The sequence below is a fragment of the Drosophila arizonae genome, chromosome 3 (assembly GCF_054131065.1).
Source record: "Drosophila arizonae isolate 15081-1271.41 chromosome 3, UAZ_ARI_1.0, whole genome shotgun sequence".
NCBI lineage: Eukaryota > Metazoa > Arthropoda > Insecta > Diptera > Drosophilidae > Drosophila > Drosophila arizonae.
The window spans coordinates 7803697-7829658 of record NC_142923.1 but is presented as its reverse complement, the minus strand read 5'-3'; the positions used below and the strand labels follow the sequence as shown (position 1 = coordinate 7829658).

Sequence of the window (25962 nt, the reverse complement as noted above, 5' to 3'; positions counted from 1 at the left end):
ACAACTCTAACTTTTGGGCGAACCGCAAGTCCCCAGACCAAAAATTTGATTATAATCAGCTATGCGAGGTGCGCATGCAATTCAGTGCCTCAAATACGAATACGTAGACCTGAGCTGCCCAGGCTCAAAAGCTTGCCAAGCCAATATTAACTTAAGCTCAAATCGAAAATTTATAGTTTGACATAAATATTTTCTTATGTCTGCGATTTTATTAGGGTTTCTCCTTTTTTGATGAGAATGGCATGATAATTATTTCTCATTAGCTGGAAGCCTTTAAAATATTATGAACTATATATCTTTAGAAAAAAAGACTTGTCAGTAGGAGAGGCTGTTTGACCGCAGTATACCCTGGCAACAGAAATATTTAATGAAATTTCATGAATTATTAGTAAAATGACGGACTTAAGTAAATAATAAGAAAAGAAAATTTACATACAAATTTATATTTGTTCAGCTTTCTATCTTCTTTAACATTAATATTGAAGTTTTAACATTAAAGTTTTAAGGTAAATAAAAAACAAGCAATAAATACTACTCTTCTAGCTAGAGAATATATTTTTCTCCGCTGCTTAATCTAGCAAACTCTCTAGAGAGCTCTGCACACTCCATGGCGATGGGAATCATGAAATGGCTGTTACAGTGCCTGTCAATATTGAGCTGTTGCAGCTGGTCGTTACGGCTTTGACATGGCCATAAAGTCGGTTGATATCGTGCCGTGTCGTGACTTGGCTGCTGTCCTGCTGCTGGCAGGAATCTGCTTGGCTCCAGGTTGAGCACGCGTCTGTAATTCAATTAATGGACATTCAAATGATATAAACCTGCTGAGGCATTTTTAGTGCTGGCCTTCTTCTGAGAGGCGAACGCTCAGTTTCATTAGCAGCCACTGTAACTAGGATTGAGGTAATGTCCCCCAACATTTAACTACCCCACGAGCAGCACGTGTCGACTAACGAAAAAAAAAAAAAAAAAAAAAAAAAAACCAACGAAACGAACAACAGGTGCAAAAACAAATAAACAAACAAAGTAAAATAAAAGCATGCATAGAAATGGAAAATCCACAACTTTGCGATGCCTGGCAACGGCATTGCGGTTGCCCGGGCCAACGGCAGGGAACAACAAATTAAGTTCGTTAGCAGGAAAAGTGAAAGACAGTCAGTGAAAATTGAAAGTGCAGCGAGTGAAGAACTTAAGTTCAATTACACCAAATATATTTTCGATACGCACGATGAGTCAGCGCACAAAATTCATAATAAATACATCGGGTAACAGGACCACAACTAGTTCAAGTCAAAGACAAATATTTACAGCGAGCTTTCCAGTTCCCTCATAGGAACCTATAAAATTTCCACATTCACATTAAGTTTATATAGTGCTTCTCTTTTTTTTCTCTCTCTCTCTCTACTATATTTCCATCGTCAGTTGAGTATTTTGCTGCGCGCATTCCAGGCACGGAATTGGATGAACAAACAGCGACTATATTGGAGTTTCTAGAGCAAGAGGAGCACACGGTTATCTCGGCCGTGCATAATAAATCCGATGGCAAAATCAAATTTCAACATCGCATACCCAACGACGAAGTCTGTTTACTTTTCTACAAGGTGCCGCAGGTGGGCCAAGGCGCTGCCAGCGCCGGCAGTGGCCAAGTCGAGCCACCGTTGGGCATATTAACACTGGAGGGTGGCCTGGTTAAATCCATTTACAATTCCGTTTCACGTGTCTTTTCGCCACATGCAACGGCACGAGTAAGTTCCATGTGCAACAACTACAAACAGATACAGTGAACACTCGAGCAATGCACGGACTTCTTAAAAAGAGGGAGAGTAGAGTAGCGAGAGTAAAGGGTATACGATTTAAGGATGAAGGGAAGGGAAGGGAAGGGACTGCAATGAGCATGCAGTTGCTTGATGAGTACTGAGAGCTGAGTCTATAATGAGAACTGACCCTTCATGTCTTTCTCTCTGTTAGTTTTAGAGATAGAGTCGCGGTAAATATTGTAGGGTATATCTTTAGATAAGTATTCAAGAGTATATGTCATTTTGAAGCATTTATTCGAGGGTATATGAAATAGATACTCTAGCCTTTATATATTCATTGGTACATATATATATTTTCTATGATAAATACTTTGGCTTATATATTCTAAAGATTTTATATTAATATTGTACATATTTTATGCTACATATTCTTGAGTATATGTTCTAGTACCTCAATTCTACGATATATGTATATTTTAGTCTAGATATCAATAGGGTAATTATTCAATGCTATGGATATTTCATCTAGCTAATATGCGCTATGCTATTTATTTTATAACATACATATATTCTAGAGTGTATATATGGTATATTTATTTAGAGATTAAAGACTATAGAGGCCTTTGGCTTGAGAGTAAATATAGAGTAAATACACCCAATTGATATTGTAGTATTTTCAATTTTACTAGTCAAAGTTAAGCTTTTCTAGTCACTACAAAATTAAACTTATCTTTTTTTTTTTTCCATGTCATCTCTTAAGGATATATGTTTGCTCTACTGCTGCTTCACTGTAGCTGATTCGCATTCGCAGTGGCATTTGTAGTCGTATGTAGTTTATACGTTAATTCCCATTGGGCTTAAATTATTTTGCTGTTTGCTCAGATTCTGCTCCTTGGTCCCTCCGTCCGTCGTCAGGCATGCTGCAAGCAGCATTTTAATCGCATTTGCACATAATTCAATTCTTTTTGCAATTTCATTTTGTCAATTATATTTGCTTGGCAGCGAATGCAATTTGTTTGTTGCTCAATATATATTCCTCTACATATACATATATATACACTACTCGTCTTTTATTTAACTATTTGCCATTTCCTTTTGAAGCGCAACGAGTACAGTCCAGAGCTAAGTGGACTGCTGGAGAATTTGCACGTTTCGCTAGGCTCCACCTTGGGTTTACCTCAGAGCGGTGAGCGGGCGGGCTATGGCTCTCCATGAGTATCGAACAAATCAACTCAGATACCAAATACAATTACAGGCATAAGCAGCATAAAGGACGAAATCAAATATTGGAAACAGAAACTGGGTCAGAAGTCCAGTTCGCGCTTGGATCGCGAGACGGCGCAGGTGTTCATAGGAGTGTTGGAAAATATCGAAATGAAAATTAGGTAAACAGGAGAGAATATTTAATACATATTTAGATTTAATTTGAGATTTATTTTATGCTCAGCTCCATTGACACTGGCGGCAATTCGAGCAGTCGCATCGAGGAGTTCCTCGACCACGCCCACAATAGCCTGGACGAGCTGTGGCGCCTGCCCTACAACTACCCGCAGCAGCGCATGGCCGATCTGCTGGACATCATGGGCAACCGCCTGCTGGAGGCCTGCCTGGTGCAGCTGCAGGCCGAGGATATCTGGAGCCTCAACTCGTACCATGTGAACAATCTGATGAGCCAGTGCATGGACACCGTGGATGCCTGGATGCAGCTATGCGACTCGCTGACCCGACTGTTCTGGCCCAACTACGTGAAGCATCCGTGGCTGGGGGAGCCACACGTGCCGCGGCGCGGACAACAGTTCAAGGAGCGACTGGCCGAGATACGCAACATCAAGCAGCTGTACAAGCAGATCGCCACGCTGCTCAACGATGCCGAGCTGCAGGAGATGTTCCAGGAGCAGGCAGCCTTTGGCGGTGAGTAAGCGTGGAATACTCAATATGATTATAGCTAAAAAGCTACGAATTGCCATCCCCATCAGATCTGAATATATTCGACACCTCGCCCTCGGGCCAGGCCAAGTGGCAGAAGGCGCTGCAGCACTTCGAGCAGGTGCTGCAGCCCATAGACGAGCGCATGGCCGCCGCCTTGAAGTCGCAGCTGCATCATCATCTCAGCAATCCGCGCCAGGTCATCTTCATCTTCTCCAAGTACGAGATGCTGATACAACGGCCCGCCGTGCTCGAGCTGCTCAGCATTGAGCGCGAACAGTTCCTGCAGTCGCTCCACCTGCTGCTCCAAGATCTGCGCAAGGCCATGACGGATACCAACATGGAGCCCGACACGGGTCACCTGTCGGTCATATGCAACGAGTGCCGCTGGCTCAAAGTGGTGCAATATCAGATACAGGAGATCGAGAAAGTCAGCCACTTGATCAGCGGACGCGAGGGCTTCGACAAGGTCAATAAGGCCGTGCAGGAGATCAAGGAGGAAACCGAATCTCTGCTGCGCACCAATTTCGAAATCTGGTCGGGTCAATGCTCGACGGCGGTCAAAAGTGGCGAGCTGAGGTGAATATTGAATGCTAGCCCATTGGAAATAGAAATGTGTTTTTGTTAACAAGCAACAGGCAGCAGGAGGCGTGGCAGACCCCTTGATGGAGCTGACAAGCTGAGTCGATTTCAAAACCTAAACTCTTGAAACTGTGTTTGAATATCTATCGATATCTCCTAATTTAATTTTCATTGTTTATCAAAATCTACTTATGAAACTATATTGGGTACATATATAAAGCTAGAATCTCTAAATTCAGCATTGGTCTTATGATATATATATTCAAAATTTTGGTTTTATATATATATATTATTATTATTATTATTATATTATTTTTTATATATATTATTATTATTATTTTAAAATCTTTTTTTTTTTTTTTTCTTCTTTGATTTGTTTAATAAATCTTTTTAAATGAGAAATCAGATGCAATTATATATATTTTCTTATTTATTTTTTTAATAAATAATAAATAAATATTAAATGAAAGTTTTAGTTTAATTCTATTTTTTTTTTTTTTTTTTTACCTTTTTCATGAGAATATTATTATATCTATTTTTTCATATCATACCAGGAAACACTCATATATTATAACATCGTTCGTAAATATCAGTGTCAAATTTAGTCTTTAAGAGGTTTAAAAGATTTTTGCTGAAATTATATTATTATATAATGAAACCCAAATTATTTTAGTTAAATTCATGCTATGAAGTAAACTTGCAAATGTCGATCAAACGTGATCGTGACCGGATACCACCGACTGGAAATTTTTCCTTATTTATGTATAATCTATGTTAATATATACTCTATTTTATAAACCTATCCCCGTCGACACAGACTGCGCGACGATCAGGCGGTGGTCAAGTTCGAGAAGGAGGGTCGCCAGCTGATGCGAGTTACATTCAACCCCAAGCTGGTGACCTTCTGCCAGGATGTGCGCGAGTTCGAGAATCTGGGCTACACGGTGCCGCTGGAGCTGCGCTCGGCTGCGACGCACGCCGCCAAGTACATGTGCTACGCGCGCCGGCTGCAGCAGATCGCCACGTTCCACAACACCATTGGCGATCGCATGATACCCTGCCAGAGGCCCATCATGCTCAAGAATGCGCTGGAGCTGCAGCGGCTGGTGCAGAGCGAAACTGTCGCCTGGCAGGACGAGGCGTCGGTGCAGCGGTACGTGAACACCCTGCAGGAGGCGGTGTCCAAGCTGTCGGCCGACAACACGCTGCTGGTGGGCTACCATGAGCAGGCCAAGCGAACGGTGGGCAGACCTAGATTTACTCTTTCTAATTATTTTGATTTATTTCTATATTCAATGGAATTTCCTGATCATCATCCATCGTCCGTTAGGTCATCAAGCTCATGGGCACAGATTTGCTGACGCAGAACCAAGTGTGGAAGGACGAGTTGCGGCATCTGCGGGAGCTGGTGGCCACGCTGGAGCGCCAGGGCTACACGAATCTGGATGCCTTCAAGCTCCACTGGGATCATCAGCTGTACAAGGTGCTGGAGTATCAGTACATACTCGGCCTGCTCGACATGAACAACAAATTGCCGGATATACACGTCAAGCTGGTGCTGCGACAGCGCGAGCTCTGCTACAGTCCGCCGGAGGAGGAGATCCGTGAGCTGTTCTTCTCCCAGCTGCGGCGCTTCATCGAGCGTCCGTGCAATTTCCGTGGTCTGTCCGAGCACAGCACCGCGTTGTTTCAGTCCATGGTCACCTCGAACCGGCATCACTTCGGGCCGCTTTATGCGCGCGCCGCCGAGCTCTTCGACAAGCTGGAGGACTTCAAGCGCATCTGGCTGCCCTGGATAGCGCTGGGCTGCGTGGATCTGGAGCAGCTGTGCAGCATTCACCTGAACGAGGCCGCCGACTGGGATCGCAATTTCCGCGCGTGCAAGCAGTTCAGCCAGCAGCTGGCTAAGCTGCAGACAGCCGAGGAGTCCATCGATTGCATTGTGATCAATGTGCTGCCCCTGCGCACGGACATTGAGTACCTGAGCAGGCGCTACTGGGAGGCGCTCGCGACGAGCCTGCGTGCGTCTATACTGAACGACGTGAGCGCCGTGCAGGAGTTTCTACAGAACGCGCTGCAGTTCCTGCAGAACGTGCCCATGGACGAGGGCAGCATCAGTGAGTCGGGCATAAAGTACGAGAAGATCATGAGCGAGCTGCCGCAGATCAGCGGCACGCTGGAGCTGGTCAGGGCCAAGGATGCCTGCCTGGCGGGCTGGTGCAAGGAGCGGGTCACCGCCTTGGCCGCCATCATGCTGCAGTGGGAGCAGCTGCAGCCGTTGCTGGAGAACCATGCGGTCATCCTGCAGCGACAGGTGGACATCATCAAGACGCAGGCGCACACCCAGCTCCAGAATCTGCGCAACGAGGCGGAGAAGTTTCTGCTGCGCTGGGAGTCCACCATAGCCGAGCTGGAGGCGAACGAGTCGGCCAGCCTGGAGCTGTTCAAGGAGCGTCGCGCCCACTGGCAGCAGCTGCTGGCGAAGAAGCAGCAGCTGCTCGACGAGTGCCACAAATTCAACATGGAGTTCCCGGAGGATGCCCTGGCGCCCTTCGCCGCCATCGATGCGCAGCTGGAGCGGCAGTCGCTGCAGTGGCAGCTCTACGATCAGTTCCTGTCCGAACTGCAGCCCATTTTGCAGGAGGAGTGGGCCATCTACAGGCGGCGGCCGTACGTGCTCAACGAGTTCATTGCTCGCTGGGAGGGCTCGGTGCACGCCTCCATCGACCTGCCCTCGAAGCGCATTCGCCTGCAGGTGGAGCGACTGCAGGCCACGCTGCCCATACTCCAGCAGCTGCAGTCGGATGCGATTAGCGAGCGCCACTGGGCCATCATATTCCAGCTGCTGCACAGGGCCAGCTCGAAGCCTCCGCATGCCATACAGCTGCAGGACCTGCTGGAGGACCTGGATGCATTGCTGGCAGCAGCGCCCGAGATTGCCAGCATTGTGCGACAGGCAGCCTCGGAGCAGATCGTCCGGCAGGCACTCGTCGAGCTCGATCAGTGGTCGGTGACAGCTCAGCTGAAGCTGATCGAACGCATGGACGCCAACGGACAGGCGGTGTGCCTGATCAAGGACTACCAGGAGGTGCTCAACAAGATTGGCGACAATCAGTCGCTGCTGCAATCGGCCAAGAGCTCGGCGGCCTTCGACAGCTTCTCCGATCAGGCGGGGCTCTGGGAGAGTCGCCTCAACACGCTCGACGTGCTGCTCACCAGCTTGAGTCACTCTCAGAGACGGTGAGTGGAACTAGTTCCGATATTTGCATATACTATATTGAAAGTCTTTAAAAATCTCTCTTTTCCTTTCTCGCTCTCTCTCTCTCTCTCTCTCTCTCTCTCCCTCTCTCTCTTTGTAGTTGGGTCTACTTGGAGCCTGTCTTTGGAGCTGGCACCTTGCAGCAGGAGCACGCTCTGTTCAAGCGCATCGACAAGGACTTTCGCTATGTGATGCGCGAGATACAAATGGATCCGAGGGTGACGTCCCTGCTCAAGATCAATAATATAAGCACCATTGTGAATGCGCTGGAAACTCAGCTGGCGCGCTGCCAGCAGAATCTGATGAGCTATATAACGGTAAGCGGGCAGTAATAGACATATATTCATACAATCCTCCTCCTCCTTCTCCTCCTCCTCCTCCTCCTCCTCCTGTGGAATATACACATTTCCTCATACTAACCCCGCAGGACAAGCGCAATTCATTCCCTCGCTTCTATTTCCTGGGCGACGATGATCTGCTGGAGCTGCTGGGCCAGGCGTCCAAGGATGCGGAGATTATCAAGCGGCACATACGCAAACTCTTTCCGGGCTGCCACAGCCTGGCCATCGAGCAGACGCCCAATGCCAGCCACTACAGAATTCTGGCCGTGCACAGCGCCGAGGGCGACGAGCTGCGGCTGAGCCAAGCCGTTGACATGACGGGCGACATTGAGGTGAGTGCTGAGTGCATAAAGCAGATAATGAATCTATTAATGCCTGTCTTTATGCCCACAGCGCTGGCTGAACCAGCTGGTGTCCGTCCTGCAGGAGACGCTGCGCGCCCAGATCTACGAGTGCTACAACAACACCAGCGGCGCCAGCGATTATCTCAGCGCCCAGCTGCTGAGCCAGTACGCCAGTCAGGTGCTGGCCACGGCGCGTGCCCTTCACTTCACGCGTCAGACGGAGAAGGCCATTGGCAGCATGGCGTTGGCCAAGCTGCAGCAGCAGCTCAGGGCCGAGATGTCGCACCTGGCGGCCATGAAACAGCGCTCGGCCGGCGGCAGCCTGCAGTGGCTTAAGCTGAGCGCCCTCCTCCTGGATCTGGTGCACTATGTGGGCGTGGTGGAGCAGCTGCAGCAGCAGAATGTGATGAGCCCCACCGATTGGCACTGGCTGAGTCAGCTGCGATATTACATGGGCAGCAGCAGCAGCAGGCAGGGGGCTGGCGACGTTCGGCAGGTGTGGGTGCGCATGGTTTATGCTGAATTTGAATACGCTTACGAGTTCCTCGGGCATGCCAATAAGCTGGTGCACACCCGGCTAACACACAAATGCTATCTAACACTCACACAGGCCATGCACATGGGCCTCGGCGGTAATCCGTTCGGGCCGGCGGGCACCGGGAAGACGGAGTGCGTTAAGGCCCTGGGCGGCATGCTCGGGCGCCTTGTTCTGGTCTTCAATTGTGATGAGGTGAGAGATGGTCCTGAATGCATCGATTTGTCATAATGTCTCTTTGTGCCGTGTTTGCAGAACGTCGACACCGAATCGATGAGCCTAATCCTAACTGGCCTGGCTCGCTGCGGCGCCTGGGGCTGCTTCGATGAGTTCAATAGACTGCAGGAGGCAACCCTGTCATCCATATCGATGCTCATACAGCCCATACAGAGCGCCCTCAAGGACAAGGCGGACAGCGTGCAAATTGGCGAGCGCCAGGTGAGAATAATGATAAATGACCGCACAGTTCAATTGCAATCGAGGCTGACTTCAAGCAGAGTTTAAGGTCGTTCACTTATGAGAGGAATAGGTGAATGGAAATAGAATAGAGAAACTTAAAAAAGTGAATGTACGGATGAGGATATAGTGGGATGATTGATCATAAATGATTGAAATGTTGTTGTTGGTCTAGAACACGAAAGCTAAATATATGATATGCCAAGTGTAAAGGAGAACATATACTGCATACTATACTGATAATGCTTGAACAAAGATTGATCACAAATAATTGAAAAGTGAGCGACTAACCGATAAGGACTAGTCGACAAATATGACATGTATAAAGCAAAAGATAGATTGAGCGAAGGGATATATGATAAATCTATGATTGATTGATTGATTGGTATATGAAGAGTCGGTTTAGTGGCAAAAGAATTCAAGGATTATCCAGCTGCAGATTAGTCGACCACCAGACTGTTATGTAGATTTTGATAAAGATTGTCTGATTGATGGATTATGATATTTCATTAATCATAAGTATTGACATTTATTGATGGACTGACAGAAAAGGCTGTAAGTGAATGATGGGTAGACAATTGACATTCATAAAACAAAGTTTGGTATAAGGTTGTCAGTAGTGAATATCTGAGTGATTGACGGGCGATTGATGTTGACTGATGGCTAGGTGTACTAATGATGCGATTGGCTAATGTTATATTAACATTATATTTATTATAATATATTTATTTGATTGCTTGACTGACATATTCATATTCATATAATCAATAATCATTTAGTTAATCAATCTCTTGGTTATGAATAATAGTATAGAATATATACACTATAAATAATAGTATAATAAATAATAATATATAGTAATAATATTTATAAATTTGTAATCTGGTATTTATGTTATTACTTGACTTCCATTGTTGTTCAATCGCTAACAGGTGCAGCTCAACCACCACTGCGGTATTTTCGTGACCTTGAATCCGGCGGGCGGGGAGTACGGCGGCAGACAAAAGCTGCCCGGTAATATTCAGGCGCTATTTCGGCCGATTGTTATGCAACAGCCGGAGCCGGGCGAAATTGCACGCGTTATGCTATTCGTGGAGGGCTTTGCGGCCGCTGCGGATATTGCGGCGCGAATTGTGGAGCTCTTCGATCTGTGCGGTAAAATGCTGTCCGCCCAGCGGCACTACGACTGGGGACTGCGCGAACTGAAAACCGTGCTGCTCGTTTGCGGCGAGGGACTGCGCGCGCAATTAGCGGGAATGCCAGCAGCGGGCCCACTTAATGAGCATTCCAATGCCAGTCACAGTCCTGCGGCGATTGGTAATGATGAAATGCGCATTGTTGTCCATTGTCTGCGCTCATCAACCATGTCCAAGCTGGCGCAACAGGACGTTGAACGCTTCGAAATGTTGCTGTTGAATGTGTTTCCCGAAATTGGCGCCTCGGCGGTGCCGTTGACACCGCTGCATCAGGCACTGGCCGCCGCCTTCGGCCCACTGGCCCTGCGCGCCAACGACAAGCAAATCGAGAAGGCATTGCAACTGCACGAGCAGCTGCAGAAGCGCATGGGCGTGGTCCTCGTCGGCCCACCTGGCTGCGGAAAATCGAGCATTCTATCACTGCTCCGACAGGCACTGACCGCCACAACGGGCATCCAGCTGCGCGTCCACACCATCAGCCCCAAGTCGATGAGTCGCGTGCAGCTGCTGGGCCGCCTCGACCCAGACACTCGCCAGTGGCTAGACGGCGTGCTCACCCACACAGCGGTGCTGGTCAATCAGGAGCCCTCGCATGTCCACTCGTGGATCGTCTGCGACGGCAGCATTGACCCCGAGTGGATAGAGGCTCTGAACTCGGTGCTGGATGATAACAAGTGAGTATTGAATGGAAACATCTATATAACATATAGTTTAAGACTTGTGAGCTAGGGTTTTTTACTTGATGTCTTACTCTGGATCAAAGTAATTTAGCTTAGTCGAATATTCCTTTGAATTTTTACTTCGATTAGTCTGGATCTTCTTGATCCAAAGGATCAAGTTTCACTTTCTCAATTTAGTAAAAATTTAAAACATCTAAAAAATATGTTTTCAGACTTTTCTCAGTACTAAAAACATAGAATGCGCAGCTTCGCAGACTCTTCTAAGTAAATTTGTGTAACAATTAACAATCAACTATACTTTACTTAAATTGATGTTAATTATTCCTAAATTATAAAATTATGAAAAATTTAATCTAAATCAATTTATATCTGAACTAAACAAAGATATATGCTTTAAAAATTTCATAAAAAAAAATATTCTGCCATAATACACGTTCATTAAAATTCCTTATTTCCACTCTTAACTAATTAAAATTGCTGTTGCTCCAAAAATCTTCATCTTCAATAGAACAAATTTTTTTTGCTTTAAGCAGTTTCTTAAAAAAATTAGAAATCATTAATATCTTACTTCTTTATAAATCAAATTTCATGACTGTTAAGCTTATCAAATTTTGTACATTCTCCCCCATAGACCCACTTCTCAAGTAGATAAAAATAAATTGCATTCTTTATCATTTTTTAGCAACAGCTTTTGCTAATATATTTTGCTCGTACATGCGCATAAATTCGTATTAATTATTTGCGGCTTGCCATATATATAATATAATATATGTATATATACTATAGTATATATCGTATGGGATACACAATTTGTTAAACGTACATATCAATTATCCTTTGTATATATATATATATATCGTATCGTATCTTAATGTTGCATGTATTGTATTGTACGGATGGGCAATTGCATCCCCTATCACTTAGCTACCGAGAAAAACAAAAGCGACTTAAAACATAGAAATGCTCAAAACTATGACATAAAATGAGGGAAGCCCACTAAAACAATAATGTAACGTAACGTACTAAACGTAATACACAACGTAACGGCATTTTACAAATGACGTCAAAGAGTCTCTCTTCATTCTGACATTGAACTGGCGTGTGGGTGCGAGCGGGAGAGTGCTGTTATTTGGGAACTAGTTTACGGTTCAATTGAACTGGTTCTTTAACATAGCTGCCAATTGTAAATTATTTATAGTTTAGTTATTTATAATTATATTTTGATTTGTAACTAGTTCTTCCGATTTCGTACTCTTATTTAATAGTTAAAATTTGTTTAATAAAATCTAAATTCGATTCATATATTACAAAAGAGGTTGAGAACCAATTGAACTAGTTCTATTGCATTTGTTTTGTAAATTGGTTTTACTTAACATTGTATTAGCAAATTAAATTCGATAAAAATATAACCAAAACATAATCAAAACTAATTCAGTTCAGTTCATCTAAAACTAGTTCACTTTAGGCGTCCTATGAACTACGTAAATATAATACGAGAAATCTCCAATTGGTTTTGGAAGCAAATTCAAGTGTGACTTAAGAGATAAAAGGTATAACTAAAAGCTAAATAGAAAACTAGTTCCAACTTATGAGTATACTCTTCCGCTCTCCCACACTCAGGCGATGTCCCCCTCTCTCTCTCTCACTCTCTCTTAACAAAATAAACATGAACTTGAACTGTGAAATGCGTATGTGGCTAGTTGAGCTTAAGAACTAAAGGCGAGTGCGTTAATCTCATATTATTGCGCATGCTGCTGCAACTGTTGCTGTTGCTGCGGAGGCGGCGGTGGTGGTGGCTGTGGCTGCGGCTGTTGTTGATGCGACGCCGTTGACGTCGCCGGCGGCGGCGGGGGCAGCGCCACTGTGGGCGGAGGCGGCAACGGCGCTGCTCGCATATGCTGCATATGCGCCTGTGGCGCCATGTGCTGAAACATGTTGCAGTGCTGCTGCTGTTGCTGCTGCAGATGGTGTTGCTGCTGCTGCTGCTGTTGCTGGTGTGCACTGAAGTGATGTTGCTGCTGCTGCTGCGCGGGATTGACATCGGGTGGCGTTTGCAATATAATCTCTGGCTCCAGATTCAGCGCCATGTCAGGATCGTCCGACTGCTGCTGAGGGCCGCCGCGCAACGAGGCAAGCGCCGCCGCCTGGGCGGCAGCCACTGCCGAGGCAGAGCTCGTCGCAGCGGCTGCGGCGGCAGCAGCGCTTAAGCTACTCACATCCTGACAGCCGTATTCCTGCTTGATGCCATTCGGTGGCGCTGGGTACAGTGTGGCGCCCAGATTCTGGTGCAGTATGGGATGGCAGAGCTGGGGCATCAGCGTTACGCCGGGAATGGGCAGGGCGGGATGCCCAAAGCTGGGCGGCGGATACAGCTGCTGCAGCTTGTTCAGCTGCTGCAAATGCGTGGGCGTGGCATGGCCAGCTGGCGCCGCCAACTGCGTCAGGCCAGACGTCGCGCTTGGCACATGGGACATGTTGCGGCGTCGCTGCTGCTGCTGCTGCTGGTGCTGGTGCGCCGCCGCTGCAGCAGCTGCTGCCAGCTGATGCTGCTGTTGCTGTTGCTGCTGTTGCTGCTGCTGCTGCTGTTGGTGGTGTGTGGATGGCTGCTGCTGTTGCTGCTGATGCTGCTGCTGTTGCTGCTGCTGTTGTTGTTGCTGTGCCTGAGGCGTCGATATGATCACCTCAGGTTCAACAGGCACTGGCGGTATAATGGCCGCAAATTCGGGCGGCAGTTGTGTGGGATCAGTCACCAGGAGACCCTTCTTGCGCTCCTTGCGTATCTTATCACGTAGCTTCTCCAGCTGTCGGAACGCCTCATTGGCGCGTCGCGCCTTCTTTCTATCACGATCGCGCTCCTGCTCCAGCCGGCGATACTCGGGATTCATGCGTTTGATGCGCTTCCGTTCACGATCTCTTTCGCGCTGTATCATTTTCTGGCGCAGCTCCTCCTCGGGCGTCAACTGAAAGTCAAACGGAGACGGGGAAAACTTATTAAAGCACAATGCGGCTGGCTCAAGCGATTGGGGTCGATTGTAGTCTGTATTGAAGGTCGAGCAGTCGTCTATTGTCTAATGATATATCTATCTATAAATAGAGCAAATCCCAGCCCCAACTACTTCAAGCTAGCTCTGCAGTCGACGTCTGTCTCTGAGTGTATGTGTGCGTGCGTGTGTGTGTGTATGTATTCGTGAGTGTGCGTGTGTGTGTGTGTGTGTGTATGTTTCTTATATATAATTTAGAAATATATATTGGAAAAATGCTACGTTAGCACGTCGTGCCTTCTTGCGAAATCTATCGCGCTCGCGCTCCATACGCCGATATTCGGGATTCAGGCGCTTGATGCGCTTTCGCTCTCGATCTCGCTCGCGCATGATGAACTTGTGGCGCGCCTCCTCCTCGGGTGTCATCAGCTGCAATATAGAGATGGGAAGCGATGCAAGAATAGTATCAAATACCAGAACTAAACTGAAAGCTGCTCAATGGGAAACAGTTCAATACAGAACGGAATTTTATTTTGAGTATAGAATTTCGTGCAGCTGAGCATGTATATGTCTAATGCTAATCAGTGGATCAATTTCATACAAGATAAATTAAAAGGCATAATTTCAAATTAGAAGCTTGTTTGAAAATTAAATTAACGCTCGTTCATCTCTGCTAGCGAGCGAGAATTCTTGAGAAGAGAACTTAACATTTCTATTAACAGTCTGAAGACATAAATATATCAATGTTTAAACTCTGTTGAAGCTTAACAGGACAACGGTCACATATGTATATAGGGAAATTTTGGCAAGTGTTGTAAAATGTTGCTGTCATTTCTTTTTACAGCCATTAGACATATACATGTCAAAAGCGGAATACATGAAAACTGTTTCTGTTAGTGTGTTGTGTGTGCTTTAACTTTAGTAATTAGTAATTTGGAACTAATCAGATCTTGAAACGTTTCGCAGACTCCTAACACTGCCCTCTGGCTGGCGCATACAGTTCGGCAACAATGTCAACTTTATATTCGAGACGGACGATGTGCGTCACGCCTCCCCGGCAACCATATCACGCATGGGCATTGTCAACATGAGGTAAGTGACTTTGGTGGGAATACATAATCCGAGTGTATAACATTTGTCGCCAACTGAATATCACTCTAAATAGCTACGACTATTATCCCCTGACGGAAGTACTCAAGCATGAGCTGGAGAAGGAGCCATATGGCGATCTACTGCAAAGCTACATTGATGAAAATTTCAGAGTAGCTTACGACTGGCTTCAAAATGAGCAATTGTTGGGGTAAGTAAACTAGATGTACTAAATGTATCTAATTAATTTAAAGTAAGGAATTGTAATAGTTCCTTGACAATGTGAACTATAAGCCTCAATGTCTTCTTTAAAATCTTCCTAATAGTTAAAAAAAAAAACTTTGAATTCTTATCTATTGCCTATTTAGTCAAGTGCCTGGCATAAGTCGGTCCAGTTTGCTGCGCTCCCTGCTGCTGCAGCTGCACAATAGCCAGACGATCGAGGAGTATGGCGCAGCCACATTACGCACAATGCTCGGCTATGTTCCCAGCGAGCGGCAGCGAGAGTTCGCACAGCTGGTGCTGCAGCGCGCGAATCTCTATGTGGCACAGCCGAGTCATGCCGAGCTGAGCTACTACGACCCGCAGCGCAAAGCACTGGAGCAGCATGTGGTGGGCGTCATAGAGACGCCCGAGCATGGCAGTGAGCTCATTGTGACAGCTTATGTTAAATCATATCTGAGTATTATCAATTCGCTGCTGGAGCTGCCGGCTGGACGTGCGACGCCTTTCATATTGGTCGGTCCCAGCGGAGCGGGCAAGACGCTGCTGCTGGAGCAGGCGCTGCTGGAGTGCTCGGGCTACCAGCTGGCCAGCATCAATTGCTCCACACAGCTGACCGCTGGCTACGTGCTGCACACGCTGCGCACGCACTGCGTCACGGTGAGCGGCGTGCGTGGGCGGGAATACAAGCCGAAGCAGTCGAGGCTGGTGCTGTTCATGAAGAACCTGGACTTGTGCCAGCTGGATGCCTGGGGCGCCTGCGAGATAGTCGAGCTGCTGCTGCAACTGGTGCAGCGCGGCGGCTTCTATGCGGAAAATCTGGAATGGATCAGCGTCAGTGGGCTGCAAATTTGTGCGTCCATCAGTGGCAATTTGTCAAAAATTTCACCCCGCTACCTGGCCATCAATCAGTACGTGCGCGTGGCCCGGCCGAGTGCTGCCGATATGCTGGCCATCGTTCAGTGCCGCCTCCAGCCGTTGCTCCACACGCACTTCAAACCACCGCCCGGCAGTCCCATCAATTTGCAGCACGTCAGCGAGTGCCTAATGGAGTGCTTTGAAAAGGTAAAGTCGGTCGGCTGCCTGCTGCATTTGCTTTGAGTCTGATTTGCTTAGCTGGATTTCTCTATTTGCAGCTCCAGGCTGTTTTTACTGCGTCCACTGGTCCACAGCAACAGCAGCAGCAGCAGCAGTTGCATTATCAGTTTAGCCCCAAGTGCATTATGAAGCTCTTGGCGGCTCTCGTTTACTATCCGTCCACAGACTTCAATGAGGTAAGTGACTGCGTTTGCTGCTAACTGAATTGCCTCACTTGTGCCACTTCTCTGTCCTTTTGCAGGCTTTGCATTGCGAGCTGTTGGGCTTGTTCAGAGATCGTTTGGCCAGCGAGGAGCATGTGCAGCAATTCGAGTCTATTCTGAAGCAAACTATGCGCAAATATCTAGGCAAGGAGGTGGGTGTAAATCTTATTTAGAATTTCATTACCATATCTCCGCCAAATGCTTCAAATCTTTATATATATATATATATATATAGAAAATCTACTATGTGCCCAAATCGGCAAAGTCCAAAGGACAACTGCAAGGACTCGCTCACGATGAGTGGCTGGAGGAGGTGCAAAGGCAGATTACAATATGCAGTAAGTAGTGATTAGAGAAGGGCTACCCCATGGCTCACATTGTTTTGATTGACTATAAAAACTAGGCCTAGCGTAAAGGGATTTTAAAATAATATTGTACATACATAGTAATTCTATTCTGATCTGATAACTTTTCTTATACAATTTACAATTCTACAGTTCCTTTCTGATACATTTTATTTCAATTAAGAGAAATTCCCCTAAGCCAATCTATATTCGCTCATTCTACTTAGACTTTTTATATATCACATAAATCGTAAAGTTCACACTCGCCTCACAGCTATGCGCAGAAATTTAAGTTTTTAGCCCTTTTCCGTTTCAAGATATGAGTAGTTCAGACAGGTTTGAAAAAAAAAAAAAAAGGAAAATAGTGGAAAATAGACAAAAATAATACAATATGAATCGGGATAACTACACTGGGCCTTGGCGTCTGTTTGCGAAATCGATCCCGCTCCCGTTCCATTTGTCGATATTCGGGATTCATGCGTTTGATGCGCTTGCGCTCCCGATCTCGTTCCCGCATGATGAACTTTTGGCGTGCCTCCTCTTCGGGGGTCATCCACTGGAAGTACACAGAGAATGGGTTGAAAATAACAGAAACAGTTTCGAAACGCAGAAAGATAATTTTTGATTTGTTGGAAATTGATGAGAAGAGTATGAAGTAAAAGTAGAAGTCAATTTCTAATAGGTAAAAGAAAATAGTTAATGTATAGATGAATCTTAAAGCTACGCTGTTAATTAAGCAATGTTATGGGAATTATAGAATTGATTCTGTTAAGATAATGTTACTAACTAAAGGTGCCTAGATAATTAAATTGACTCTGTTAAATGTATGATAACTTTGTATATTGACTATTTGAAACCCCTTTATATCTCATCTCAAGATACCGAAAGCTATAGCATTTCGGCACCCATCACGGAGGAGCTGCTGCAGCACACAGCCAAAGTAGCACGAATCCTCTCCCGCAACGATGCTCACTTGCTGATTCTGGCTGAAGCAGGTGATCGCCACCTGGATGCCATCTATGCGGCTGCCACGCTGCAGCAGGCCAAGGTCTTGACCTTACAGGGAACCGCCAACTATGCTCTACCGGATTTCTACAACGATTTGAAGTTGGCAATGCAGACGGCAGCGCTGGAGCAGCAGATGAGCTATCTGCTCATCGAGCATTGCTGGCTGAGCTATGTGCCGGATATACTAAAGCCCATTGAGGCACTCCTGGAGGGCAGTGAAATACTGGAGTTGTTTGGCGACGATCTGGAGACGGTGGCCAGCACGCTGAAGCAGGCGGCACAGTTGGAGGGCTATCAGGAGTCGCTGGGCGCATACTTTATGAAGCGTGCACGAGAGCATCTGCACTTGGTGCTGGTGCTCGAGCCGAGCAGTCCACAGCTGGCGGAGTACTTCAGCAGCTGCCCAGCCTTGCTTCGTCAAATGGATATGCTCTACGTGCGTGCGGAGTCGCGTGATACGCTGGCGATGCTGCCCAAGCAGTACATTGAGTTGCTCAACGAGGCGACGACTGCGGCCGCGGGGCGTGGCAAGGTGCCCGTCTGCAGTCACTTCGGCGATGTGGCCGAAGAGCTGCCGCCAGAGCAGCCGGCGCATCGCTACTATCAGCTTATCAGCAGCTACTTCCATATGTACAGCAATGCAGCAGCTGAGATTGATCGGCGCATGCGCAAGCTGCAGCTGGGCGTGGATAAGCTGGCTGCGGCGCATGCTCTGGTCGGCACACTGAAGGCCAATGCGACGGAGCAGGAGCAGGCGCTGGGCGAGAAGCGAAAGCTGGCCAACGATGCACTGCAAATGATCTCGGCGACGATGCACAATGCGAATGAGCAGAAGTCGAATATGCTGGAGCTGAAGCAGAAGACGCAGCAGAGCAGCGAGCAGCTGAAGCTGCGACAGCGCGAGATTCAGCAGGAGCTGGCAGAGGTGGAGCCGATCTTGGCGGAGGCCAGCAATGCGGTGGGTCAAATCAAATCCGAGGCGTTGTCCGAAATACGCTCGCTCCGCGCTCCACCCGAGGCCGTGCGGGACATACTGGAAGGTGTGCTGCGGCTAATGGGCATACGCGACACCTCGTGGAACAGCATGAAAACGTTTCTGGCCAAGCGCGGCGTCAAGGAGGACATACGCTCCCTGGACCCGGCACATATCAGCCCCGAGAACTGCCAGGCCGTGGAGCGCCTGCTGCAGGCAAAAGGTGACTCCTACGAGTCGAAGAATGCGAAGCGTGCCTCTGCAGCTGCCGCACCACTCGCTGCCTGGGTGCAGGCCAGCGTGCGCTACTCACGCGTCATTCAGAGCATTAAGCCACTGGAGCGCGAGCAAAATGAGCTGCAGCGCAATCTGAATGCCGCCGAGGATGAGATGCAGCAGCTGGCCAGCGGCCTGGACGATGTGGACAAGCGCGTGCAGAAGCTGTCTGCGAAGTTGCAAACCTACACGCAGGAGGCGGCCGTGCTGGAGCTGAAGCTGCAAGAGGCGGGCGCCACGCTGCAGGCAGCGGAGCTGTTGGTGGCCAAGCTGAGCGCCGAGTATGCCACCTGGAGCGAGCAGCTGGCCGAACTGAAGCGCGCTCACAAGACACTCGACAGCAAGACGTTGCTGCTGGCATTGGCCATCAATTACTACGCCGGCTGGGGAGTCGAGCAACGCGGGTAAGCTGAAGTCTGGTTAGAGCTAATATTAGTTGAATAGGCTTCATGGAAGATATCAGATTTAACTACTTAAATTCCCTTACTCCTCTTTTACAGCACCCTAATCAAACGTCTCAGCAAGGAATTCCAGCTCTCCGGCTCTGATGGCTTTGAGCTACGCCGAACTCTCGTCACAGAGCAGCAGCAAATCATTTGGGAAAGTCAAGGCTTGGCGCGCGACGCGCAGATCATTGAGAGCGCTGCACTGCTGCGTGAGATGCTGGCGTTGCCCTTTGGCAGTTGTCCAGTGCCGCTGCTGCTGGACCCCACCCAGACGGCGGGGCAATGGCTCAGCGCGCATCTGCGTGCAACTGGCCGAGCGAGCGAGCTGACAAGCCAAGGCCACGAGCGACTCTGCTACCAACTGGAGCTGGCCGTGCGCTTTGGCAAAACGCTGCTGGTGCTGGACTGCGAGCAGCTGCATCCGCCGCTGCTGGAGCTGCTGCAGCTGCACATCTATGTGCGCTTCAACAAGCGCCAGTTGGCAGTGGGCAATAAGTTGGTGGATCTCCATGAGGACTTCCAATTGGTGCTGATCAGCAAGTCTCATCGCCTGCAGCAGTTGCCGCCGGAGCAGCGGGGTCAAGTGAATCTGCTGCGCTTCACGGTGACAGCCACTGGGCTGGCCGATCAGCTAATGTCCAAGGCGATTGTGCTGAAGAATCCGGCACTGGAGCAGCAGCGCATCGAGCTGCTGCAGCGAGAGGGCGAGCTGCTTAAGCAGCGCATGGCGCTCCAGGACAATCTGCTCGAGCAGCTCTCCAAGGCCGAGGGCGACATTCTGCGCAACGAGCCGCTCCTGGCCAGCCTCAACGAGGTGAAGCGCAGCAGCGCCGAAATCGATGCGGCGCTGGAGCAGAGCGGACAGGTCAAGCAAACACTGCTCTCACAATTCGGTGCGCTGCGTGAGCTCTGCGAGCAGGCGGCCAACTTCTACGCTGGCCTGACGCAGGGCTACGAGCTGTCGGCCCTAGTCTACATCGAGCTCTTCCTGGGGGCGCTGCGTGCTCAGGATGCTCAGCAGCTGCACCAGCAGCAGCTGTTCGAGCGCCTCGTCCGCAGCGTCTATCTGCATCTGGCGCGTGCAACACCTCGCGAAAGTCAATTGACGCTGGCCCTGTGGGTTTGCCGGCAAGCCTTCGGCTCCGCCATCGGCGCCAAGGAGTGGGAGCTGTTTGTCAGCAGCTTCATGGGCAGCGCCGATGGCAGCTGTCAGCTAAGCGGCGGCCTGCCCGACTGCATAAGCCGCGACTCACAATTGAAGCTGGCGCTGCTGCTGCAACAGCTGCCGGACCTCAAGGCGCAACTGCAGCTGGACAAGGATTACGTGTGGCGCGGCTTTATCGAACAGCAAACGGACGATATACTGCGTGAGTAAATAAATCATCTGATTAGTATATGAATTTGATAGTTGTATGATCTTGCTAAATACCTATTGAAGGAGTATAACGCCCTTAGGACCTTAGTTGAGCTCTCCTCTGAACTGGAGGAGATCTCTAGACATAGACACTTCTCCTCAATCCATCATTTAATTCCAAGTTTTTCATTAAACAACCAACATCATTTGCCTCCTCAGTTCTCTTCCATAACAGAGATAGAATTCATATGTGTCCTCTGCCCTGCACACTTCCTCCTCCCTGATCTCTAGACTCAGACTGCATACATTAAACGTCTCTCTCTGCTTTTTACTCATTCACTTAACACCATCCCTTCTTCTCCTCTTTCAGCCAATATCAAGTCCCACTTTCAACGCGTGCTAGTGGCGCAAATCTTTCGACCCGACTTACTGCTCACGCAACTACGTTTGGCCAGCAGCCAATTGTTGGGCCTATCCCCAGAGGCGGCCACACAGCCAACCGTGCAGCAGCTGCTGGAGCAGAGCAGCTGCGATCGTCCCATATTGATGATCAGTCAACCCGAACTAGATCCAGCCACAGAGCTGCGTGGCGTAGCTCTGAAGAAGTGGGGACCACAGAAGTACGTGGAGTTGGCCATAGGACGGGGCAGCGAGCTGCGCGCCTTGGCGGCCATGCGGCAGGCAGCGGGCCAGGGTCAGTGGCTGTGCGTCAAGAATGTGCATCTGGTGCCCGAGTGGCTGGGCCAGATGGAGCGTGAGCTGAGCGAGCTGCACAAGTCTGAGGAGTTTCGCTTATGGCTGCTCTGCGAGTCCACCAACGGCTTCAGCGAGGCGGCTGTCTACAAGTGTCTCAAGGTGCGATACGAGCAGCCGCGCGGCCTCAAGCAGCAGGTGCAGCGAATGCTGCAGAACTACACCGGCCTCCAGCCGGAGTCGGCTAGCAAGCAGCCTGCGAAGTGCTTGAAGATGCGCTTGGTGCTCTTCCTGCTGCAGGCCGTGCTCCAGCAGCGTCGTCAGTATATACCCCAGGGCTGGTCGAAGTACTACGAGTTCGGCGAGGCAGACCTCAAGGCAGCCCTCGGCGTGCTGGGCTGGCTGGACGCGCAGCTGAACAGCGGACGCTGCGATTGGACGCTGATGCAGCGTCTCTGCGAGGCGGTGGCCTATGGCGGGCGAATGAACAACGAACGGGATGTGGACATACTAAGGAGCTATCTATCCCAGTTCTGCTGTGCGGATGTCCTCAGCAATCGCTGGCAGCCACTGGGCCTGCCTGGCTCCATGCCCACCAGCGCCCAGCTGCAGGATTACTATGCGGCCGTCGATCGATTGCCGGATGTGGATGAGCCGCGCATGTACGGACTCGCCAGTCAGGCGCAGCAGCAGCGCGAAATGGAGCAGGCGCGTCTAATCATCAAGGAGCTGCGCGCGTTGCAGTTTGGCGGATCTGCGGCTGGCAGCGAACTGGCCACGCCCAACTCCAGGCAGCGACTGGAACAGCAAATCAAGCCTTTGCTCAGCTTGTGGAGGAAATTGGCCAATGGCTGCACCATAGCCCAGACGGCAAAGGAAGCAGCACTCACCAGTGCTACAGCCACGCCCATGCCCACGCCCTGGACGCTGTTTGTGCTCGCCGAGCTGCAGCTGGGCGCTCAGCTTTATAGAGCCGTGCATCAGCTGCTGTCGCAGCTGCACAATTGGCTGAAGGAGACGACGGGCAGAGCGGAGCAGCCAGCGGATGTGGATGCCAGCACAATGCTAGCGCTGGCCGAGCAGCAGGTGAGTGGGAATATCGAGGCAGTGCTGCAGTATAATGGTGCCTCATTAGGTCGAATTTTAAACTATCCTGCTTGCATAAATGAATTCAATATTAAAGTCCATTAATTCGATAACAAATAAGCTCGCAAAATGATAAAGTACAGTGAACACTTTCTTGTAGAAACACTTAAGACTATATTTCAGTTTGCGTACAGACACTTAACTGTAGTCTATACTCTTATATACATATGTATATGTATGTAAGGAAGAAATAGCATAAGATAGAAGATATAATATTTTATACTTTGTACAAAAACTAGTTTTTACAAAAATTAAAATACGGTTTTTTTTCTCTGCATAATTAATAATTTTCAAAATATTGGATTGGATCCAAATTTTGTTATATATGTATAAATGTCTTTATAGATTTGCGTAGGTGACACACCATAATTCTATAACACATTCAAGTTCAAGTATTTAATGAACTAGGCAGCGTCATTATATACTTTATATGGAATACTATGAACAAACTTTTGTTTGGTTCCTTGTAAGTCTTTTTTAGTCTTTTTTTAGTACCCCGTCAACTTATGATATCAAAATAATTTTTAGAAAACTTCCCATAGATATCTGATTAAATATAGTATAGTATTATAAATCAACTCTTATCTGGATATAGTTATGGGGTATTATAAAAGACTTCAACTCACATCTGATATTCTCTACTCATATCTTGATCTAGCTATGATGTTGTATAAGGCATCTTGTCATATGTAGACATTATCTATAGCTATCGTATAGACATTTTAAGCATACTAAAGCCATAAATCTCTTTCCCATGCATATAAAATCAACTACTATAACTTTAATCTCCTCCTTCACGCAGGTGCCCCACAGCTGGCAGAAGCTGTGGCCCGGTCCGAGCAGCAGCAGCGCCGTTGACTACCTGCGCGGTCTGATGGTGCGTGCGGAGGCAGCTGAGCAGCGCTTTAAGGAGTCGCTGCAGCTGGAATTCGGCCAGGAGCTGAATCTGAAGCAGGTCTTCAACTGCGAGAATCTGTTGGCCTGCTTGAAGTTGCAGCAGGCGCGCAAATGCTGTGTATCCACGCAGCGACTCCAATTGCAGTGTGCGAAGGCCAGCGATAGGGCAGGAGGAGCTGGGGATCTGCTTTTGCTTAAGCTGGCGCCGCTTAAGGTGAGTTTTTCTCTGTTGCCTTTTTTCATGCAGACATATACATTTAGTTTGCCTGGTGCGTGCTGTTGTCTGTCCGCGCCGTCGTCTCCACTGCCTGCCTGCCTGTCTGTCTGTCTGTCAATCAACGCTATCTCTTTTCATTGCTTGGCTGCTGAACTCTTTTGTCTTTTTCTTTCCTTTTTTTTTTTTTGTTTTTTTTTTTTTCGCTTTGCTTACCTTGCCCATCTTGGCCATGAAGTGGGTCTCCAGCTTGACGTCTTTTGTTTGTTTACCACTTGATTAGAATTAAATTTAATTTATATTTACAACATTTAGTTTGCGATTGCTGCAGAATTTGGTTTCTCTGCAGTTTTTCGCTTTTTTCACGCCGCTTCTTTTTGTTTATTTGATTGACATTCCGGCGCTCTGTTAACTTGGCACCAGGGCTGCACAGCACTGCTGTTGTCTGTTATCTAAGGCAAGTATTTTATGGGTACCGCTTCAAATGAGAATAGATAGCAGAAATTTCAATCTTTTAAAACATTAAAATATTATTAAAGTTAAACTTATTTTATATACCTATTCAGGATTTTTGATTTACTATACACTGCACCTATTCGAATATAGAATCTAAGTTGCTCTATTACATCTTTGCTCCTCCTGTTAAAATATTCATATGACTATTAACAGTGTGGAGCAGCATTCTGTTATGTTAAAATTGGCACTCTGGCACATGTTCGTTAAATGAGTATTTTCGTTAAGTGTTGCACTGTATCGTAGTCATGGGTTCATGTACAGACTAAGGTTGTTGTCTAAATACATAAATGTTGCATATCTAAAACGATTTCATATACACTTTGTTTATTTCCAACTCCATTAGCTTGATGGTAATACGCAGCTACTCAACAGCAGCGAGTCGAATCCATTTTACATCACATACAAAATCACAGACAACAACGAAGCGAACGTGACTGAGGATAAGTTCAAGAAAATCGATCGCTTTGCCAGCAACAGGCAGCACACCGACGAGCGCATTACCCTGCCGCTGTACAGCAGAGCCAGCCGGGACAAGCTGATCTGCCATTTGGAACTGGATGCCGCTGGCGCCACGGCGGAACAAGTTCTTCTCGCCGGCACAGCCCTCATCGTCGAAGACTATTGAAGACAGTCCCAGAAAAAAAATCAGGTTTAATCTATTTCAAATCTCCCATCTATTGAAACTCATCCCAGAAAACGGAATCCAACATATAAATAAATATGCAAGCTCCGCAATACAAATAGAGTGGAAAGACAACGGCCATAAGCGTCATTTTGATTGTAAACAAAATTTGTTAGCAACTCCAAAATTTTGAATTTATACAAAATTTAAATGAGAAATGAAAGAAATACAAATGAATCAATTTTAAATACAAAAGTTTGTAGCTTGCTATATGATGAAATAAATGGGTGAATTGAAATGCCACAATTAGTATTTAATACCATCTCAAACCCTGAGTATACCGAATCCAGAGGGGATTCTTCATACCCTGAATTGAAAATGGGAAATCCGGGTGTAGTGGTTTTGTTAAAAGTATGTAGCAGCCAGAGGAGGCAGACCCCATAGAGTATATATATTCTTAATCAGGGCGACGAGCTGAGTCGACATAGCTCTGTCCGTTTGTTTTTCTTTTCGATCGCGTCGATCTCAGAAGATATGGGAGCTACAGAGTAGAAATGGCTTTTCCTAGGTTCGTGTATATCATAAGCATTTCAAGGTATTCTCCAAAAATCGATAACCACTTTTGTTAAGTTGTTATCGATTAAAACTATATCGAAAATAAGTTATAGAAATACATCCACATCTTACTTTTTATTATTATTATTATAATTATGATTATGATTATTATTATTATATTTTAAGTATCATAGATATAATCTTGGAAATACAATCTTGGAAGATCCCCGGAAAAAGTCCGAGCATATTCCC

The 25962-nt window shown here is 47.4% G+C and overlaps 2 protein-coding genes across 6 annotated transcripts; one reads left to right on the top strand and one right to left on the bottom strand.

Moving 5' to 3' along the window:
• The first annotated feature begins 1123 nt into the window (after nt 1–1123).
• Nucleotides 1124–25388, top strand: btv (dynein cytoplasmic heavy chain beethoven). The gene is made up of 24 exons (XM_089463371.1): nt 1124–1262; nt 1420–1742; nt 2856–2940; nt 3010–3139; nt 3202–3665; nt 3731–4259; nt 5080–5503; nt 5593–7502; nt 7622–7838; nt 7949–8194; nt 8256–8936; nt 8997–9179; nt 10130–11067; nt 15021–15146; nt 15220–15354; nt 15512–16430; nt 16502–16639; nt 16705–16818; nt 16902–17004; nt 17889–19671; nt 19768–21080; nt 21438–22846; nt 23709–24017; nt 24877–25388. Exons 1-24 carry the CDS (start codon nt 1226–1228, stop codon nt 25156–25158), a joined length of 12798 nt encoding a protein of 4265 aa, XP_089319497.1. The 5' UTR covers nt 1124–1225; the 3' UTR covers nt 25159–25388.
• LOC108611752 (uncharacterized) lies at nt 11738–24881 on the bottom strand. 5 transcript variants are annotated; one of them, XM_089463372.1, is made up of 5 exons: nt 24576–24881; nt 24234–24495; nt 17399–17566; nt 14337–14483; nt 11738–14033 (listed from the first exon to the last, which is right to left on the bottom strand). In XM_089463372.1, exons 2-5 carry the CDS (start codon nt 24249–24251, stop codon nt 12813–12815), a joined length of 1554 nt encoding a protein of 517 aa, XP_089319498.1. In that variant the 5' UTR covers nt 24252–24495; nt 24576–24881; the 3' UTR covers nt 11738–12812. The 5 variants fall into 5 exon arrangements, with proteins under 5 accessions (XP_089319498.1, XP_089319499.1, XP_089319500.1 ...); XM_089463373.1 differs by lacking the exon at nt 24576–24881 and having other exon boundaries at nt 14352–14483; nt 24234–24523; XM_089463374.1 differs by lacking the exon at nt 24576–24881 and having other exon boundaries at nt 17420–17566; nt 24234–24511.
• Nucleotides 25389–25962: the final 574 nt, after the last annotated feature.